The sequence below is a fragment of the Phocoena phocoena genome, chromosome 8 (genome assembly GCF_963924675.1).
Source record: "Phocoena phocoena chromosome 8, mPhoPho1.1, whole genome shotgun sequence".
In the NCBI taxonomy this organism is placed as follows: domain Eukaryota; kingdom Metazoa; phylum Chordata; class Mammalia; order Artiodactyla; family Phocoenidae; genus Phocoena; species Phocoena phocoena.
In genome coordinates, this window is record NC_089226.1 from 55733750 (window position 1) to 55756450 (window position 22701).

The 22701-nt window shown below is 39.9% G+C and overlaps 1 protein-coding gene across 1 annotated transcript in view; it reads right to left on the reverse strand.

The window, feature by feature from the left end:
- ACER3 (alkaline ceramidase 3) overlaps window positions 1-22701 on the reverse strand; it is a 187911-nt gene that overhangs the window by 58083 nt on the left and 107127 nt on the right. The window contains exons 4-5 of the mRNA XM_065882550.1: window positions 14689-14741; window positions 12190-12271 (exon numbers count right to left, since the gene is read on the reverse strand). Of these exons, the coding sequence (XP_065738622.1) occupies window positions 12190-12271; window positions 14689-14741 (135 nt within the window). The remainder of the gene's footprint in view (window positions 1-12189; window positions 12272-14688; window positions 14742-22701) is intronic.

Consider the following 22701-nt stretch of genomic DNA (forward strand, 5'->3'; position numbering starts at 1 on the left):
TGTAGTGCTGATCTCATAAATTTTATGTAATTTTATCATTTGTCTATAGAACTTCTTATTCCTGGAGGAAGTTCCCTCACCACAGCAAGAGATTATTTCCTTGAAGCACCCATAGAGCTTTAATAGTAAGATGTGTAGGGGCTTCCCTAGTGGCACAGTGGTTAAGAATCCACCTGCCAATGCAGGGGACACGGGTTCGAGCCCTGGTCTGGGAAGATCCCACATGCCACGGAGCAACTAAGCCCATGAGCCACAACTACTGAGCCTGTGCTCTAGAGCCCGCAAGCCACAACTACTGAAGCCCTCGTGCCTAGAGCCCGAGCTCTGCAACAAGAGAAGCCACGACAAGAAGCCTGCGCACCGCAACGAAGAGTAGCCCCATTAACCACAAATAGACAAAGCCCGTGCATAGTAATGAAGACCCAATACAGCCAAACATTAAAAAAAACAAATTAAGTAAGATGTGTAGGAACATTTATATAACTCTAAATTCAGTAAGGCAGAATGCTTTTAATCTCTGAAATCTGTTATTTCAAATACGAATTTTCCTTTACATAATTTCAGATTCTCATTGTTACTAATAAAAGAAATGCAGAAGGGCATGCCTCTTAAAAGCATTTTTTTAAGGCAAAAGAATTATGGAGTCCTTACTATGTGCCAGGTATTAATTCTTACAACTAATGTGAACTGTATGCTATTATTAATTTTACAGATGAGGAAAACTAAAGGAGAGAGTTACCTCTCTCTTTAGTAACTTACCCAAAGTCCCACAGTTATTAAGTAACAGTGTTGGTCAAAACTCAGATATGACTGACTCCCAAGCCTAAGTTTTCAGCCACATTAGCTCTTAGCTTACAAAGGTAAGTTGTCTTGACTCTACCACCAATTCTCCATATAAATTTGGTTGGTCAGGCAAGTCACTAAAACTCTCTGGACACTAGTCTCTTCTTTTATATAGTAACAAGACTTCCTTTCACCTCTGAAATTCTAGGACTCTTTCCTGATTAACAAGTATGTATGCAAAGGACTACACAGGGCAATGTAGAAACATAAGGAAATACAGTATCTTTGCTCTTTCAATCTCTTTTTCATCTTCTCAACTCACTGAAATCTACCTTCTGCCTTCATCAATCTGCTGTGGACAGTACTCTCATTAAGGTTACTTGGTCTTTTTTATGGGTCAAACCTCAATTTCATTTTATTCAGCCTCTCAGAGGCAACTGGTACCCTTTCTAGAAATCTCTTTGTACTCTGTGACATCAAGCTCTCCTGGCTTTCCTACACCTCTGATTACCTCCTTCGTTGGCTCCACCTCTTTCACTTGACCCTCAAGTGGTCAATGTTCCAAGGTACAGCATGGTGACTACAGTCAATAATACTGGACTGAATACTGGAAATTTACTGAAAGAGTAGATTTCAGGTGCTTTCATCACACACACAGAAAACAGTAACTATGTGATATGTTAATTAGCTTGACTGTAGTAATATTTTCACTATGTATATTAAGTCATCATGTGGTACACCTTAAATGTATAAATTTAAATTTTTATTTAAAATGTTGACTCTTATTGAATTCCTTAGACATTACAAAATGAGACATTCTCATCTTATCTTTTTAAATTTTATTCTTTTATAAGTAGGTCCCTGTTGGTTACCCACCTTATATACAGCAGTGTGTACATGTCAATCCCAAACTCCCAATCTGTCCCTCCCCCTTAAAAAGAATTTGCAAATTGACAGGTTTTAAGTGTTAAACAGACAAACCAATTGTAACTTTTGGGTATAATACCATAAATGTATATTCTTTTGTTTTTACTGAGGAAAAAAAAAAGCCCAGTGTTACAAAGGGTTGTATCTTTTTTTTTTAACATCTTTATTGGAGTATAATTGCTTTACAATGTTGTGTTAGTTTCTGCTGTATAACAAAGTGAATCAGCTGTATGAATACATATATCCCCATAGCCCCTCCCTCTTGCATCTCCCTCCTACCCTACCTATCCCACCCCTCTAGGTGGGCAAAAAGCACTAAGCTGATCTCCCTGTGCTATGCAGCTGCTTCCCACTAGCTATCTATTTTACATTTGGTAGTGTATATATGTCAGTGCTACTCTCTCACTTTGTCCCAGCTTACCCTTCCCCCTCCCCGTGTTCTCAAGTCCATTTTCTATGCCTGCGTCTTTATTTCTGTCCTGCCTCTAGGTTCATAAAAACAATTTTTTTTAAGATTCTATACGTATGTATTAGCATACGGTATTTGTTTTTCTCTTTCTGACTTACTTCATTCTGTATGACAGACTCTAGGTCCATCCACCTCACTACAAATAACTCAACTTCGTTTCTTTTTATGGCTGAGTAATATTTCATTGTACATATGTGCCACATCTTCTTTATCCATTCATCTGTCAATGGACACTTAGGTTGCTTTCATGTCCTGGCTATTGTAAATAGTGCTGCAATGAACACTGTGGTACATGTCTCTTTTTGAATTATGGTTTTCTCAGGGTATATGCCCAGTAGTGGGATTGCTGGGTCATATGATAGTTCTATTTTTTTGTTTGTAAAGGAACCTCCATACTGTTCTTCATAGTGGCTGTATCAATTTACATTCCGATCAACAGTGCAAGAGGGTTCGCTTTTTCTCCACACCCTCTCCAGCATTTACTGTTTGTAGATTTCTTGATGATGGCCATTCTGACCCATGAGAGGTGACACCTCATTGTGGTTTTGATTTGCATTTCTCTAATGATTAGTGATGTTGAGCATCCTTTCAATCTGTATATCTTCTTTGGAGAAATGTGTATTTAGAACTTCTCCCCATTTTTGATTGGGTTTTCTTTTTTGATATTGAGCTGCATGAGCTGCCTGTATATTTTGGAGATTAATCCTTTGACAGTTGCTTCGTTTGCAAATATTTTCTTCCATTCTGAGGGTTGTCTTTTTGCCTTGTTTATGATGTTGTTTATGGTTTTCTTTGCTGTGCAAAAGTGTTCCCATATCTCTTCCCTCTTGCGTCTCCCTCCCTCCCACCCTCCCTATCCCACCCCTCTAGGTGGTCACAAAGAACCGAGTTGTTCTCCCTGTGCTATGTGGCTGCTTCCCACTAGCTATCTACCTTACGTTTGGTAGTGTATATATGTCCATGCCCCTCTCTCGTTTTGTCACAGCTTACTCTTCCCCTCCCCATATCCTCAAGTCCATTCTCTACCAGGTCTGTTTCTTTATGCTTGTCTTAACCCTAGGTTCTTCATAACATTTTTTCCCTTAGATTCCATATATATGTGTTAGCATACGGTATTTGTCTTCCTCTTTCTGACATACTTCACTCTGTATGACGGACTCTAGGTCCATCCACCTCACTAGGAATAGCTCAATTTCGTTTCTTTTTATGGCTGAGTAATATTGCATTGTATATATGTGCCACATCTTCTTTATCCATTCATCCGATGATGGACACCTAGGTTGTTTCCGTCTCTTGGCTATTGTAAATAGAGCTGCAATGAACGTTTTGGTACAGAGCTGCAATGAACGTTTTGGTACATGACTCTTTTTGAATTATGGTTTTCTCAGGGTGTATGCCCAGTAGTGGGATTGCCGGGTCATATGGTAGTTCTCTTTTTAGTTTTTTAGGGAACCTTCATACTGTTCTCCATACTGGCTGTATCAATTTACATTCCCACCAACAGTACAAGGGCGATCCCTTTTCTCCACACCCTCTCCAGCATTTTTTGTTTCTAGATTTTTTCATGATGGCCATTCTGACTGGTGTGAGGTGATATCTCATTATAGTTTTGATTTGCATTTCTCTAATGATTAATGATGTTGAGCATTCTTTCATGTTTGTTGGCAGTCTTTATGTCTTCTATGGAGAAAGGTCTGTTTAGGTCTTCTGCCCATTTTTGGATTGGGTTGTTTGTTTTTTTGTTATTGAGCTGCATTTGCTGCTTATAAATTTTGGAGATTAATCCTTTGTCAATCGCTTCATTTGCAAATATTTTCTCCCATTCTGAGGGTTGTCTTTTGGTCTTGTTTTGTTTTGTTTTTTTTTTGTTTGTTTTTTTTGTTTGTTTTTTTTCTGTATGCGGGCCTCTCACTGTTGTGGCCTCTCCCATTGCAGAGCACAGGCTCTGGACGCACAGGCTCAGCGGCCATGGCTCACGGGACCAGCCGCTCCGCGGCATGTGGGATCTTCCCGGACCGGGGCACGAACCCGTGTCCCCTGCATCGGCAGGCGGACTCCCAACCACTGCGCCACCAGGGAAGCCCCTTTGGTCTTGTTAATGGTTTCCTTTGCTGTGCAAAAGCTTTGAAGTTTCATTAGGTCCCATTTGGTTATTTTTGTTTTTATTTCCATTTCTCTAGGAGGTGGGTCAAACAGGATCTTGCTGTGATTTATGTCATAGAGTGTTCTGCCTGTTTTTCCCTCTAAGAGTTTTATAGTGTCTGGCCTTACATTTAGATCTTTAATCCATTTTGAGTTTATTTTTGTGTATGGTGTTAGTGAGTGTTCTAATTTCATTCTTTTACATGTAGCTGTCCAGTTTTCCCAGCACCACTTATTGAAGAGACTGTCTTTTCTCCATTGCATATTCTTGCCTCCTTTATCAAAGATAAGGTGACCATATGTGCGTGGGCTTATCTCTGGGCTTTCTATCCTGTTCCATTGATCTATATTTCTGTTTTTGTGCCAGTACCATATTGTCTTGATTACTGTAACTTCGTAGTATAGTCTGAAGTCAGGGAGCCTGATTCCTCCAGCGCTCTTTTTCTTTCTCATGACTGCTTTGGCTATTTGGGGTCTTTTGTGTTTCCAAACAAATTGTGAAATTTTTTGTTCTAGTTCTGTAAAAAATGCCATTGGTAGTTTGATAGGGATTGCATTGAATCTGTAGATTGTTTTGGGTAGTATAGTCATTTTCACAATGTTGATTCTTCCAATCCAAGAACATGGTATACCTCTCCATCAGTTTGTATCATCTTTAATTTCTTTCATCAGTGTCTTATAGTCTTCTGCATACAGGTCTTTTGTCTCCTTAGGTAGGTTTATTCCTAGGTATTTTATTCTTTTTGTTGCAATGGTAAACGGGAGTGTTTCCTTAATTTCTCTTTCAGATTTTTCATCATTAGTGAATACGAATTCAAGAGATTTCTGTGCATTAATTTTGTATCCTGCTACTTTACCAAATTCATTGATTAGCTCTAGTAGTTTGCTGGTAGCATCTTTAGGATTCTCTATGTATAGTATCATGTCAGCTGCAAACAGTGACAGCTTTACCTCTTCTTTTCCAATTTGGATTCTCTTTATTTTTTTCTCTGATTGCTGTGGCTAACACTTTCAAAACTATGTTGAATAACAGTTGTGAGAGTGGGCAACCTTGTCTTGTTCCTGATCTTAGAGGAAGTGGTTTCAGTTTTCACCACTGAGAATGATGTTTGCTGTGGGTCTGTCATATATGGCTTTTATTATGTGGAAGTACATTCCCTCTATGCCTACTTTCTGGAAAGTTTTCATCATGTGTGTTGAATTTTGTTGAAAGCTTTTTCTGCATCTATTCAGATGATCATATGGTTTTTATTCTTCAATTTGTTAATATGGTGTATCATATTGATTGATTTGCATATATTTAAGAATCCCTGCATTCCTGGGATAATCCCCACTTGATCATGGTGTATGATCCTTTTAATGTGCTGTTGGATTCTGTTTGCTAGTATTTTGTTGAGGATTTTTGCATCTATGTTCATCACTGATATTGGTCTGTAGTTTTCTTGTTTCGTGACATCCTTGTCTCGTTTTGGTATCAGGGTGATGGTGGCCTTGTAGAATGAGTTTGGGAGTACTCCCTCTGCTATACTTTGGAAGAGTTTGAGAAGGATAGGTGTTAGCTCTTCTCTACATGTTTGATAGAACTTTTCTGTGAAGCCATCTGGTCCTGGGCTTTTGTTTGTTGGAAGATTTTTAATCACAGTTTCAATTTCACTGCTTGTGATTGGTCTGTTTGTATTTTCTATTTCGTCCTGGTTCAGTCTCAGAAGGTTGTGCTTTTCTAAGAATTTGTCCGTTTCTTCCAGGTTGTCCATTTTATTGGCATATAGTCGCTTGTAGTAATCTCTCATGATCTTTTGTACTTCTGCAGTGTCAGTTGTTAATTCTCCTTTTTCTTCTAATTCTGTTGATTTGAGTCTTCTCCATTTTTCTCTTGATGAGTCTGGTTAATGGTTTATCAATTTTGTTCATCTTCTCAAAGAACCAGCTTTTATAGTTTTATTGATCTTTGCTATTGTGTTCTTCGTTCTTTTTCATTTATTTCTGATCTGATCTTTATGATTTCTTACCTTCTGCTAACTTTGCAGTTTTTTGGGGTTTTTTTTTGTGGTACGCGGGCCTCTCACTGCTGTGGCCTCTCCCGTTGCGGAGCACAGGCTCCAGACACGCAGGCTCAGCGGCCATAGCTCACTGGCCCTGCCGCTCCGCGGCATATGGGATCTTCCTGGACCGGGGCACGAACCCGTGTGCCCTGAATCAGCAGGTGGACTCTCAACCACTGTACCACCAGGGAAGCCCTGGAGTTCTTTTGTTCTTGTTCCTCTAATTCTTTTAGGTATAAGGGTAGGTTGTTTATTTGAGATTTCTCTTGTTTCTTGAGGTGGAATTGTATTGCTATAAACTTTCCTCTCAGAACTGCTTTTGCTGCATCCCATAGGTTTTGGGTCATCGCGTTTTCATTGTCATTTGTTTCTAGGTACCTTTTTATTTCCTCTTTGATTTCTTCAGTGATCTCTTGGTTATTAAGTAGTGTATTGTTTAGCCTCCATGTGTTTGTATTTTTTTACAGTTTTTTTCCTGTAATTGTTATCTAGTCTCATAGCATTGTGGTCGGAAAAGATACTTGATACGATTTCAATTTTCTTAAATTTACCAAGGCTTGATTTGTGACCCAAGATATGATCTATCCTGGAAACTGTTCCATGAGCACTTGAGAAGAAAGTGTATTCTGTTGTTTTTGGATGGAATGTCCTATAAATATCAATTAAGTCCATCTTGTTTAATGTATCATTTAAAGCTTGTGTTTCCTTATTAATCTTCTGGATGATCTGTCCATTGGTGAAAGTGGGGTGTTAAAGTCCCCTACTATGTGTTACTGTCAATTTCCCCTTTTATGGCTGTTAGCATTTGCCTTATGTACTGAGGTGCTCCTATGTTGGATGCATAAATATTTACAATTCTTATATCTTCTTGGACTGATCCCTCGATCGTTATGCAGTGTCCTTCTTTGTCTCTTGTAGCAGTCTTTGTTTTAAAGTCTATTTTGCCTGATATGAGAATTGCTACTCCAGCTTTCTTTTGATTTACATTTGCATGGAATATCTTTTTCCATCCCCTCACTTTCAGTCTGTATGTGTCCCTAGGTCTGAAGTGGGTCTCTTGTAGACAGCATATATATAGGTCTTGTTTTTGTATCCATTCAGCCAGTCTATGTCTTTTGGTTGGAGCATTTAATCCATTTACATTTAAGGTAGTTATTAATATGTATGTTCCTATTACGATTTTCTTAATTGTTTTGGGTTTGTTATTGTAGGTCTTTTCCTTCTCTTGTGTTTCCTGCCTAGAGAAGTTCCTTTAGCATTTGTTGTAAAGCTGGTTTGGTGGTGCTGAATTCTCTTAGCTTTTGCTTCTTTGTAAGGTTTTAATTTCTCTGTCAAATCTGAATGAGATCCTTGCTGGGTAGAGTAATCTTGGTTGTAGGTTTTTCCCTTTCATCACTTTAAATATGTCCTGCCACTCTCTTCTGGCTTGCAGAGTTTCTGCTGAAAGATCAGCTGTTAACCTTATGGAGATTCCCTTGTATGTTATTTGTTGCTTTTCCCTCGCTGCTTTTAATATTTTTTCTTTGTGTTTAATTTTTGATAGTTTGACTAATATGTGTCTTGGCGTGTTTTGCCTTGGATTTATCCTGTATGGGACTCTCTGTGCTTCCTGGACTTGACTATTTCCTTTCCCATATTAGGGAAGTTTCCAACTATAATCTCTTCAAATATTTTCTCAGTCCCTTTCTTTTTCTCTTATTCTTCTGTGACCCCTATAATTCGATTGTTGGAGTGTTTAATGTTGTCCCAGAGGTCTCTCAAGACTCTCCTCTTTTCATTCTTTTTCCTTTATTCTGCTCTGTGGTAGTTATTTCCACTATTTTACCTTCCGGGTCACTTATCCGTTCTTCTGCCTCAGTTATTCTGCTATTGATTCCTTCTAGAGAATTTTTAATTTCATTTATTGTGTTGTTCATCGTTTGTTTGCTCTTTAGTTTTCTAGTCATTGTTAAACATATCTTGTATTTTCTCCATTCTACTTCCAAGATTTTGGATCATCTTTACTATCATTACTTTGAATTCTTTTTCATGTAGACTGACTATTTCCTCTTCATTTGTTTGGTTTGGTGGGTTTTTACCTTGCTCCTTCCTCTGCTGCATATTTTTCTGTCTTCTCATTTTGCTTAATGTAGTGTTTTTGGGGTCTCCTCTTCGCAGCCTGCAGGTTCGTAGTTCCCGTTGTTTTTGATGTCTGCCCTCAGTGGGTGAGGTTGGTTCAGTGGCTTGTGTAGGCTTCCTGGTGCAGCGGACTGATGCCTGTGTTCTGGTGGATGAGGCTGGATCTTGTCTTTCTGGTGGGCAGGACCATGTCCAGTGGTGTGTTTTGGGGTGTCTGTGAACTTAGTATGATTTTAGGCAGCCTCTCTGCTAATGGTTGGGGTTGTGTGCCTGTCTTGCTAGTTGTTTAGCACTGGGCGTCCAGCACTGAAGCTTGCTGGCCGTTGGGTGAAGCTGGGTCTTAGCGTTGAGACGGAGATCTCTGGGAGAGTTCTCGCCGATTGATACTACGTGGGGCTGGGAGGTCTCTGGTGGTCCAATGTCCTGAACTCGGCTTTCCCACCTCAGAGGCTCAGGCCTGACACCAGGCTGGAGCACCAAGACCCTATCAGCAACACAGCTCAGAAGAAAAGGGAGAAGAATGAAAAAATGAAAAAAAAAAAAAAAGATTATTTAAATAAAAAAGAATTATTAAAATTAAAAAATTAAAAATGAAGAGAGCAACGAAACCAATAAACAAATCTACCAATGATAACAAGTGCTAAAAACTATACTAAGATAAGCATAAAAATCAGAAACAAGTCAGTTGCAGACAGCAAACCCTAAGTCTACAGTTGCTCCCTAAGTCCATCGCTTCAATTTTGGGACAATTCGTTGTCTAGTCAGGTATTCCACAGATGCAGTATATCAAGTTGATTGTGGGGATTTAATCCACTGCTCCTGGGGCTGCTGGGAGAGATTTCCCTTTCTCTTCTTTGTTCGCACAGCTCCTGGGGTTCAGCTTTGGTTTTGGCCCTGCCTCTGCATATGGGTCACCCTCAGGCATCTGTTCCCACCCAGACATGAGAGGGTTAAAGCAGCAGCTGATTAGGGGCTCTTGCTCACTCATGCCACAGGGAGGGAGGGGTATGGTAGTTATCATTGGAATGTGGGGTGAGCCTGTGGCAGCAGAGGCCAGCATAACATTGCAACAGCCTGAGACGCGCTGTGTGTCGGGACCCTGGCAGTGGCTCCTGGGGGGCACGGTGCATGTGGATACTGACCTGTGCGTTTCATGCCTGTCTCTGGTGTCCGAGCTAATAGCTGCAGCTTGCACCATCTCTGGACCTCGTTTAGTCAGTGCTCTGCCTTCTGTGTGCAGACAGGGAAGGAATCCCCTCCCCTGGGGCAGCCTGAAACAATGGTCTCTTGCCTCTTAGGCAGGTCCAGACTTTTTCCCAGACTCCCTCCCTCCTAGCTGTGGCTCACTAGCCCCCAAAAGGCTGTGTTCACGCAGCCAACCCCAGTCCTCTCCCTGGGGTCTGACCTCCAAAGCTGGAGCCTCAGCTCCCAGTCCCCACCTGCCCTGGCGGGTGAGCAGACGAGCTCTGAGTGAGTGCTGGTTGGCACCAATTCTCTGGGTGGGAATCTCTCCACTTTGCCCTCTGCATCCCTGTTGCTGTGCTCTCCTCCATGGCTCCGAAGCTTCCCCCCTGCCCACTCCCCATCTCTGCCAGTGAAGGGGATTCCTAGTGAGTGGAAACTTTTCCTCCTTCACAGCTTCCTCCCAGAGGTGCAGGTCCTGTCTCTATTCCTTTGTTTCTCTTTTTTCTTTTGCTTTACCCAGGTACGTGGGAATTTTCTTGACTTTTGGGAAGTCTTGAGGTCTCCTGCCAGCATTTAGTAGGCGTTCTGTAGGAGTTGTTCCACATGTCGATGTATTTTTTTTTTTTCTTTCTTTCTTTTTTTTTTTGCAGCACACGGGCCTCTCACTGTTGTGGCCTCTCCCATTGTGGAGCACAGGCTCCGGACACGCAGGCTCAGCAGCCATGGCTCATAGGCCCAGCCTCTCCACGGCATGTGGGATCTTCCCAGACCGGGGCATGAACCCGTGTCCCCTGCATCGGCAGGCAGACTGTCAACCACTGCGCCACCAGGGAAGCCCTGTCGATGTATTTTTGATGTGTGGGGAGGAGTGTGATCTCCACATCTTACTCCTCCGCCACCTTGAAGGTCCCCCGCAAGGGTTGTATCTTCGGTCATCATAATGGTCTATGCTATCTGTGTGCCAGTTCATCTATTCCCACATTTCTAGTTCTACCTATAACCTGACAACTACCAAATCCACATCTTTAGCCCAACCTACCTGTTAAGCTTCAGATATCATTAATGTCAGGCACCTCAATCTCAGCACATTCCAAAGTGAACTTATCTACCCCTACCCCATGACACAAACCTACTCATTATCTTTCCTGAAAAATCTGCTCCTGTTCCAAGTTGCCTGTCTTGGTTAAGGACTTACTACGTACTCTGAGGACCAGGCCATAAACTGAGGTATCATTGTAGACAATTCCTTCTTTTTACTCCATTTCTACCCCTTTCTACTTAGTGGGTCACAAGTACCATGGATTACTTATGACAGTTATTTTACTTCAGTCTGAGTCTCATATCTTGCCTAAGCAAATGCAAAAATTCCTAGGTCTAGGCTCATACTCCTCTAATCCATCATCCATAATCATGTCTTTCTAAAACATGTATCTATTGATGTTTTTCCTCTACTTTAAACCAATTAATGGCTCCATGTTACCTTGAGGATAAAAATCCAAATTTAAACATGGTATATAAGAGTCTTCATAATCTGATATTTGTCTGATTCACTACACTTGTTCACTCCTCACCACTTAACTTTGATCCAGTCATATTAAATCTCTCCCAATTCCACTGGCAGTGATGATTTAATGAGAAAATAAATGTAAAGTACTCAGTAGAGTATCTGGCACATACTAAGCACTTAAAAACGATAGTTCACTATGTGTTCCAAGATTCTAGGCCTGTGGACAACATAATGGTCTATTTAGAAGTGCTTCATAACACTCTTACCCAGGGGCCTGGTGAACTCCTAATCAATTAAAACCCAGCTCAAGTACACCTCTCTGCAGCTTTCTTTGACCCACTCAAGCAATTCATTAATCCTCATTTATCTCATCATCATATAACTGGTTTTTACCTGTATGACTGCAATTATCATCTTTCAATTCAATTCTTTGTTTACATGTTTAAGTTCCCCACTAGAATGCGGTCCTCAAGCATAGGGACTGCTTCTTAGTCATCTTTGTATTTTCTACTGCCTGATATGGTAAATTTGTGATAAAAGCTTGTTGAAATTAATATCTCTTAATACAAAATGTAATTCACTTGAGGAAAAAAGCGCTAGGGTAGGATCAGAAGTGATTGGCTATCTCAACCTATTTGGAAAAGGTTAACCATTAAAAGAGTCACACTAGGCCCTACGGAGCAGAACCAATTTCCTTTTTTAACAAATAGGAGGTAATATGTGAATCCATGAAGAAAAGTTAATTGTTTTCCATTGCTAGTAAATATTTGCCTTTTGACTTTTTCCCCTTCTGTTAAAAAAAAAACAAAAAACCCAGATTTTTAAAAAAGTTGTTTCAACTTTTTGTTGAGAAATAACACCTAAACAGGAAACAAAGGGGCAACATCTATAAGTAAGTTTTGTGTAGAAATATTTCAGTTTGAACAACATGAAGCAAATATTAGAAGCAAAATGTACCAAACTCCATAAATGGCTAGTTTACTTGCTTAATCTGTTAGAAATAAAATATGACTTACTGTGGTTACTATTAAACTGAACAGAACTAAAGTAAAAAGCAGATGGTAGTTTACAGAGTTCTTTGTCTTGAAACATTCAAACCTTAAAAAGAAAAAAGAGAGAGAAAGAAACTTGTTTTAGAATATATAACTAGGAAAACAAATAGAACACTGTTTTACCACTTGTATACTTGCCCCTGGGTCTAGTGATGCCCATCATTTCCTCTCAACCACACACTCATCTTACAGAACCCACACTACCTACAGTCTCCAAGAGGCTACAGGGACCAGAAGTAGATGCCTGACTTAAACTGGGCCAGTGAGAGGCTCTCTTCCGAAAATTTGGAATTTGGGAGCCAGAGACTGAATCAAGTGTAGAGAATCAATGTATAAAGCTGTGTGGACTCAAGGTCTGATGCTTATATTTGGGCAACTAACTTGAAGTAGATGAGTGAGCAGAGAAGTGATCTGCAGGAGGAGAAAAAGAAAGCAGATACAAAGAATTGAAGCCATGTGGAGAGGAAGGAATAGAGAAAAGAGGGAGGGAGAGAGAAGGTGCCCTTCCAGTTCTGGTGAGCTGGACTTCCTGCTATGCCATATAATTCCCTCATGTCCTTACAGTAAATAAATCTCTCCTAAATCAACTGGCTTGGGTAGGTTTCCACATCTTGGAACTAATTATCCCTGACTAATGCACACTGCCACAGGAAATATCACTCTATTACAATTGTCTCTTTGCTTATCTGTCTCCCCAACCAGACTGTGAATTTTCTGTGTGCAGGGATAAAATCTTTTTTTCATATACCTAGTCACTAGGAAAGTCTGACACAGGAAACATTCAGTGAATAAGTAAATATGAACATATATTTGGCTATCAGCTAAGTATCCAACCTTTGAACCTATGTTTTGTATAAGCAGCAGTAGAGTTCTCTCAGTTTACTAATTAACAGGAATTGGACCGAACTCCTATTTCCCTATCTGTAAAGAAAGGTGGCTGGAAAGTAATGGCGATCATATATTGAAAAGAATCAGATAACCATCGCATAAAGGATTCAGAGCAGTCTTACTAGCACTAAGACCTCTTTTACCTTTAAACTGTGTGACTTGATGACTTTGTGTGTGTGTGCATGTTGTGCTTGATGGTTTTACTGTATTGCTTCATTTAATGAGACACATAACCAGACAATTTGAGAGGGATGTTTTTGGAACAAAACATTAACTGAGGTAAGAAAGCAGTCATCTTCTGCTTTCTGCTCTCCCTTTCTTGTAGTACTTGTCTGGGTACTTTTTAAGTATCTGCTCTCAGCTTTGTCTCATGCAGGTACAGGTACATCAGGACGTTAGCATATCAGTGCTCGCTGTTACTTGATTTTTCTTTTAATAAATATAGTTTTGACAGAAAAGATAGATCAGTAAACAATGTCAAGGAGAGCAAAGACCTTAGCCTCAGTCTTGAGGACAGCTTTCAGAAAATGGTGCATGGTATTTCCTTGTTTTTGATCTTGTTTTCTAACTGCCCAGATCTGCTTGTCACAGATGCAGACTGTGATAGGCTGATGACTTATTAAGAAGAGTCACCTGAAAATATTTTTCTAGATCGGGGTGGCAAGCTACAGTGCAAGAACCAATTTCTCAACCTAAGCCTGTTTTTGTAAATAAAAGTTACTGGACGACAGTCACATCCATTGGTTTACATATTATCTATGGCTGCTTTCACACTACAACAGCAGAGTTGAAGACTTGCAACAGAGATCACAGGCCCAGAGAGCCTAAAATAATTACCGTCTGGCCCTTTACAGAAGAAGTTTCTGATGAGCTCTTTTAAATAATATATTTTTTCAAACTATTTTTATTTTTATGTATCTTTAGAAGATATTCTTGAGCTAGCAATGATGATCCTGTTGAAAAGAATCAGATAACCATCACAGAAGAGGTTCAGAGAAGTCTCAAGAATTAACACTAGGAAATAGAAGGTATATTTTAAAAGTTAAGTTTATTAAACTTGTAGTTCAGTTTCCAACTGTGACACTTACTAACCGCATGACCTTAAGCAAGTCACCTAAGCATAAGCTCTGCTTATATTCTTAGATAAAATGGGGACAATACCTATTTATCCTGCACAACTGTGAGAATTTAGAGATGATTTCGTGTGCTGCCCAGCACAATTACAGGTACAAAGTAGAGAAATGTTATTATGGCATAATATATAAAATCTTTACCTACATTTTTATATATTCATAACTCGAGGAAAGGCAAATTGTGTAAGTTAATCTTACTTAATTTAAGTAAGAGTCTATCTAAACTGGCTATAAGGTTTTGAGATCAAACAAGTTCATAAACAGTATTATTATAACTTCCCAGAAATTATACTCTACATTGAAATCACAAAAGTTACAATCTTCTACACTGTTACAATCTCCCAATAATACCACTGGATTAGTTATATTACATAATTCCCTATGAAGCAAACATGAATTTAAAAATATATCAAGCATATGAATTTTAAACATAAATACTTACATGCAGTATACAAATATACAACAGCTGTAAATCATTGGGAGTTCATCCAATAGCTGTAAGAAACAAAGGTAACAGGACTTGAATATTGTAGAGCTGCAATTATGCGAATCCAAAATAAAACATCAGAATGATTAAGATGGTCACCTCTTATTATCTGATATCTTTTACTAATTCTCATATATTTATCATCTAATTTATTCTCAGTGTGTATATTTAGTTTATTGTTTTTGAACAAAGAAGCTTACCCACCCATCTGTCCTAATCTACACACCTAAGTAGGATGCCTGACTCACTGGTCAGCTTGGATCATTCAGTATCATAAACCATGATAACATGACTCCAGGAAAGAATGATGTCCACCATCTACAGGTGATAGGTCCTATCGGTATTCTTTTGCGTTTTCCCCCCATCCTATAGCACCTAAGATAAATAAAATGTTCAGTCATATACATAAAAAGAGATAGAAATTGTTGGGGAAGTCAGTTAATCTAAGTGATGTCTGTCTCTGGAAAATAATATTAACAGCAATAATAACAGCTATAGCTATTACATATTAAACTACAAGCTGGACACTAAGTGTCCAGCCACGTGTTGTAATAGGGTATTTCTAATACTTAAACCATTCCTATAGAATTTATTCACTAGATATACATTTGATGAATTATTTAATAATATATCTACTATGTGCCAGGCAACATGTTAGGGGCTGAGGATATGATAAAAACAATATATAATCACTGCCCTCAGGGAATTCACAGTCTAGTGAGGTAGAGGGAATGAAAAACGTGATTAAATACACAGTAAAGATTCCAAAAAAGGGGTCACAAAGAAGCCAGAAAAGGTGGTGGCAGGAAATGAAATGATGGCAGAGAAAGGCATTCTAGGAAGAAGGAAGAGAATTTATGCAAAGTGATATATTCTAGTAAATTATTGGAATGAAAATGATAGCATTTGTGCAAGGTCTTATAATTAAATGTGTCACATTTATTATTTCATTTAATTTTCACAATTCTAAGGTAGGAACTATTATCTACATTCCAAGATGAGAACACTGAGGCTTACAAGGTTTAAGTAACTTTTTTTTCCCACATCTTTATTGGAGTATAATTGCCTTACAATGTTGTGTTAATTTCTGACGGACTCCTCTATATTATATTGCCTCCAAAACCATTCATTTGAATCACCTTTAAATGTTCAAAAAAACTGGTATAATATCATGACTTACTGCAGGTAAATCTACCACCAGTTTTATGATATACAGAAGATTCCTTTATTTAAAGTTTTGAACCGGGATCTAATGACTTTACATTAAACAACTTTAGATGGGTCTTTTGTGTTTCCACATAAATTGAAAATTTTTTTGTTCCAGTTCTGTGAAAAATAACACTGGTAATTTTTTTTTCTTTTTTTTTTTTTTTTTTTTTGGTACGCGGGTCTCTTACCGTTGTGGCCCCTCCTGTTGTGGATCACAGGCTCCGGACACGCAGGCTCAGCGGCCAAGGCTCACGGGCCCAGCCGCTCCGCGGCATGTGGGATCCTCCCGGACCGGGGCACAAACCCGCGTCCCCTGCATCGGCAGGCGGACTCCCAACCACTGCGCCACCAGGGAAGCCCGCCACTGGTAATTTGATAGGGATTGCACTGAATCTATAGATTACCTTGGGTAGTACGGTCATTTCTAACAATATTGTTTCTTCCGATCCAAGAACATGGTATATCTTTCCATCTGTTTGTGTCATCGTTAGTTTCTTTCATCAGCATCTTATAGTTTTTGGAGTACAGGTCTTTTGCCTCCTTAGGTACGTTTATTCCTAGGTATTTTATTCTTTTTGATGAGATAGTAAATGGGATTGCCTCCTTAATTTCTCTTTCTGATACTTCATTGTTAGTGTATAGATGTGCAACAGATTTCTGTATATTTATTTTGTATCCTTTAACTTTACCAAATTCACTGATGAGCTCTAACAGTTTTCTGATGTTGCTTTAGGATTTTCTATGTGTAATATATCATGTCAACTGCAAACAGTCAATATGTGATTTTTGAGGGGACACAATTCAGTCCACAGAAGTGTGGCAGTATGTTTCAAAATATAAATTTTATTATTATTCAAGTATGGTGAAGCCAACAGATCTGGAGATGATTGCCACTGAAAAGGAATTCCCTGGAGGTTAGGACTCCATGCTTCCACTGCTGGGGGCCCAGGTTCGATCCCTGGTCAGGGAACTAAGATCCGTAAGCCATGTGGCATGGCCAAAACAAATAAACAAGGAAGTAAACAATATAGGAGGTAAAAATTAAGGGGGAACTTTCCCCCTTAAAAAAAAAAAAAGATGGTGTGTTATTCACAGTTCCCAAGAGGAGGGGGCACGCCATGCAATGCAGGACAGCATAGGAAAGCACCAGGGTCAGTCAGGAGGCAGAAGGAGCAAGAGGAAAAGTGTGGGCAAGACCCTTTATTGCGGTTTCCTTAAGAAAGGCAAGGCAAGGGAGGGTAAGCAGGTTTAGAACTGGCTACTTTGAATAACTTCAGGGGGCCCTGGGGTATAGGAGCTATCTTTTGTTATCTGGTTCCTGGCTCTGGGGTGATTAGAGCAGAGGAATACTGCCTCCTGGAGTGTAAGATGTGGTTTAGAGAATGGGCTCTGGATTGGTTAGTTTGCATATGAAAGGCACAGACCAGGTTGAGTTGTTTGCTATATCTAAGAACTGGCTATCCCTGGGAGGGGCAGTCTCTCACTAATCAGCGAGGACCCAGATGCTAGAACATCAAGAATACATAAGGGGTAAGACAGGAATAAAGACACAGACCTACTAGAGAATCGACTTGAGGATATGGGGAGGGGAAGGGTAAGCTGTGACAAAGCGAGAGAGTGGCATGGACATACATACACTACCAAACTTAAAATAGATAGCTAGTGGGAAGCAGCCGCATAGCACAAGGAGATCAGCTCGGTGCTTTGTGACCACCTAGAGGGGTGGGAGAGGAAGGGTGGGAGGGAGGGAGACGCAAGAGGGAAGAGATATGGGAACATATGTATATGTATAACTGATTCACTTTGTTATAAAGCAGAAACTAACACACCATTGTAAAGCAATTATACTCCAATAAAGATGTAAAAAGAAAAAGAATACATAAGATAATATAGTTGTTATGAACTGAATGTGCCTGTGTCAGACACAAATTCATATGTTGAAGGTCTAACCCGCAATCTGATGGTATTTGTAGATGGGTCCTTTGGGAGGTAATTAGGATTAGACGAGGTCATGAGGGTAGGGCCCTCAGATGGGATTAATGCCCTTCTAAGAAGAGACACCAGAGAACTTGTGAGAAGGTAGCTGCCTGCAAGCCAGGAAGAGAGCTCTCACCAGACCTGACCATGCTTTTACCCTGATCTCGGACTTCCAGCCACCAAACTATGAAAAAAATAAATGTCTACTGTTTAAGCCACCTACTCTATGGTATTTTGTTATGGCAGCCCGAGATGACCAATAAAGTAGTAAATATTTGGTGCCAGATCAGGTACGTGTGGAGAGTGCTCTGAAGGGAAAAAACACGGATGTGGGATGACTAGCTAGGAGGTTCCAGAAGTCAGACTAAGCAAAGTTGCTACTTGGATTAAGGTAACAGAATTGGGTATAGACCTCGGTGAACAGACTTGAGAAATATTTAGGAAGTAAAATAAACAGAGATTTGTGATTGATTTGACATAAAGGTAAGGCAGAACAAACTCTCAAGGATGACTCCCAAGTTTCTTGCCTAAACACTTCAGTTGATGGTAAGCACAGTTTACTGAGATTGTGAAAACAGAGACAATTACAAGAACAATTTTCAACGTGTTGAGTTTGAGGTACCTGTGAGACAGCCAAGTGGAAATGTCAATCAGACAACTAGAAATACAGATCTGTAGCTGAGAAGAAAGGTCTGGACTCCAGATGTTGGCTGCTTTTCTGTTTATTTGTTTAAAGAAACTAAATTGAATTAAGCATATGTTAAAATGGCATGGATTTTAAAATCTGTTTAATTTAAATACAAAAGTCTTATTTCAGAACCATAACTAGCAAAATTATGACTGGTAAAAGAACACAGAGTTCTAGAGTGGGGTGGGGCATGTGTTTGAAGATGAGTCTGGAGAGGTAGGCAGAGGCCAGATCACAAAGCCTGTGGTTTAAGTTCATGCGCTTGAGCTCTGGAAAGTATTAAAGAGGTTTAAAAAGTGACATGCCATCTGAAGAGCAGGGACTGTATTTATGCAACTCATCCCCAACACTCGTACAAAGCCTAGCAAACATTGCTAAAAGAATGAAAACAGGAAGAGTATTTCTATTCCAGCATAACAAAAGGATAGGGGAGGCAGGGACACCAATTAGGAACCAGTTACAGGAATCTGGGTTGGAGATGATGGATTAAGGCAGTGGCAGTGGAGACAGCTAGAGGTAGACGTATTTAAGAGTTATTACAGAAGTTGAATCAAGAGTTTGTAGAGGTGAAAAAAGTAGGAGAAATTAGAGATGAATCATGTGTTTCTGGTTTGGGCTTTGGGTGTAAGCTGGTTTCATTCACTGAGGTAGGGAGCAAAGGAGAAAGAAGGGTAGTATTTATAACCAGAACATCTGCTGTTAACATTATAAAGTCTGACTTAGCTTACATTACCTAACATTGCGCTATTTTCGTTTCTGTATTATAAATAAAGTTATAAGTGAACAAAACAGTTTTTTGGGTTTTATTTTCTAGGATAAATATATTTATTTCTACTTGTGAGAAATACATGAATACATTCTTTTTTTTACTAGCATTTTTTCCTAACATCAAACATATTACATGCTCAGTATAGAATACACAGAAAAACAGAAAGAAAAACCTAAGAAATTACCTTCAATTTTACCCTCCCTGTGATTATCAGTAACTGTATATATCAGTTAGTGAAAGCAAAAAAGAATGAGTTGAATGAGTGAATAGATGAAAAGAAAATCTGGGAGAAGTCTCCTAAAAACTTAAAGTTCCTACCACCATCAACGCAAGATAAAATCCTAAAACAGGTAAAGGCAACAAAAGAATACAAAACAAAATGTGGGTCCTAATCTTGTTCCTAACTTCTAGTCAGATCACTTTCCCTCTCTTGGGCTGTTCTTCCATCTATAAAATTTATAGATTTGGACTAAATTTCAAAAATCTCTTTTAATATTAAAGTTCTATGATTCTAAATTGTTCTTTGGTAACTTTTACCCCTTATGTGAAGGCCGTCTGCTCACTCCTGTTATCTCTACCCCTTCTCTAATGCTGTCCTCAATCTCACTCCCAAATGTATTGCTCTTGGCTGGCTGTCACAAGAATGTGACACATTAATCAAGAGAAAGGAGTTAGTAATAGCTTAAAATGTTACTCTCCACAGGGGCACACATAATTTAACACTACTTACAGGAATGAATCACTAACAATGAATCAATAATGGTGGTTTCAAACATTCTGACTGACTGAAGAAAAAGGAAGGAAACTAACATTTATTAAACACTTATTTAATAGATCCTATTAAATAAGGATGTCCTTTCACATATGCCAATCAACTGATCCTCATAATACTCCTACAGGCATATTAGACCCATTAGACAGATGAGAAAACTAAGGCTCAGCAAGATTAGGTGGCATGTCTATGCTCAAATAGCCAGTAAACTGATAGAATAAGAACTGGAGGGGCTTCCCTGGTGGCGCAGTGGTTGAGAGTCCGCCTGCCGATGCAGGGGACAGGGGTTCGTGCCCCGGTCTGGGAAGATCCCACATGCCACGAAGCGGCTAGGCCCGTGAGCCATGGCCGCTGAGCCTGTGCATCTGGAGCCTGTGCTCCACAATGGGAGAGGCCACAACAGTGAGAGGCCCGCATAACACACACAAAAAAATAAATAAATAACTGGAACCCATGCAGCAGCCACCTAGGAACAATAAATCTGATGAAAATACCATTCAAGCTCCAAATCATTCTGAAGACAGAACTGTTAATATCTGCTTGTGCTCAGTTTAGGCAGGAATAAAAAACAGGCCTCCAATTTCTCTACAGCTACAACAAGCCAAGTTCAGGCTGGTGAAATGGTTCACGGACCACCAGAGGCAGGTAAGTGGCAACACTGCCATTTCTTACTTTGCTTCAGTGATTGTGTGTAACGAATGATGGCCTAACACTGCTGAGTCAAATTTATCCTGAAAGGAGACAGGACAGGGAACCTGCAAGGGATATCCACGATCATGTTGTGTTTAGATTAAAGAAATGGAGAAGCTATTTAAAGAAATCCTTCGAGACTGATGATTCCCCCCTCCTCCTCAATCATTGGGAAAATGGGTCAAGCGTCATTTCTGCCATGTTAGGCAAGCACATAAAACCACCATCGTGTAGACCAAAGGGGGAATGAAATAAGGCATGTGTAAAATTTGTCTATGAAGTTGATAAAGCAGTATGATAATAATGATAAAGCACAGTCTCAAAGATCTCAGGATCAAAGGCCATCTTGTCCATCCAAATGCTATGTTACCTTGGTGACAATCTTGCCAACTATTAAGTTTACATGCAAATCAAAGTGTGTCCCACCTCTGCTCAAAATACAGGTTAAAATAATGGTTCACAGGGGATAAAGTCCATGAGGCTTTGATGTGCCTGTGGTTAGTTCCCCAAACAACATCTCCTGCCACTTAGTTCATTGCCTGCCTGCTCAATAATGTAACAAATGTTAGCTATTATTACTGGTAGAACTGTCACCGTCATCACCACATCCTCCCACTCCAAGGCTACAACCATAATGTACTACCTGCAGGGCTCTGAGAAGCCAAACGTACTCTCACAACTCTGTGTGTTCTAGTTGGCCTGGCAAATTCCTATTCATCTTTGACAATGCAATTCAAACATGTGTCTGAGTCTTCCGTGTGAAACCCCTTTTCTGACCTCCCCGCCCTAATAATCACTTTCTCTTTCCAATCACTGTGTTCACTAGCATATTATCTTCATTTCTAGACCACAGATTCCTTGAAAGAAGGATTATATAATCTTTACCTATGCATAACTGTTACTCAGATACCAAAAAAATTTTATTGAACTAATGAAAGTGTTTGTCTAGCCTATGCTTGGGTACCTCCAGGGACAGAGGACTCCAGACCTTCTAAGGCAGGCCTTACTATCTATGGGCTCAGAAAATTTTTCCCTATGTCGAGCAAGATGTCTCTTAGTCTTTAACCCCACTAGGACCACAAAGAATAAACCTGGTCCTCTTTGATGTGTCAACACTTAAATACTGATTTGTAAAACATTTATGTTGTGTTATATGCCAGACCCATGGGATAAGTAGAGGATATGCCAAGGTCAAGCAGAGAGAGTCCCTGCTCCTTGGGAACTCACATTCTGATAGAGAAGTCAGACACATAAATATATATAAAATAACACTGATAAGGGCAAGTAATAGTGATACATGGAGCATGATATGGAAGAACACATGAGGGGTACATATGCCACCCTGGGGCCATGGAAGGCCTCCAAGAAGAGCTGCCACTCGGCCTGAGAGTTTAAAGGACAAAATAGAATGGAGACAAAGCCTGGTGTGTACAGCTGAGTGGGGGTAACTGAACATGTCTTTTCTTCAAGCTAAACATTCCCAGTTCCTTCCCCTAGTCAGGTATCATGACTAGATTTTTAATTCTTTCACCATTCTGGGGTGTCTCATTTGAATACATAGCCAGGTCAGGCCTTAGACCTGAATGCAATATTCCTGTCATGATCTGATCAGTGCACAGCAGGTGAGTCTATCCGCCCTCCCCGCCCACCGCCCCGCCTCACTCAGATGCCTAGTCTTGCCTGACAGCTTGTATCAGCACATTGATCCAGCTGTTTCCTCATGTATGGAAGAGACACACACTAACTTCCAGGGTAAACATTTTAGGACTAGTGGACAGCAAGAATGATGCTTGAGATTTTAAAATTTAAGTCTTAGGGCTTCCCTGGTGGCACAGTGGTTGAGAGTCCGCCTACCGATGCAGG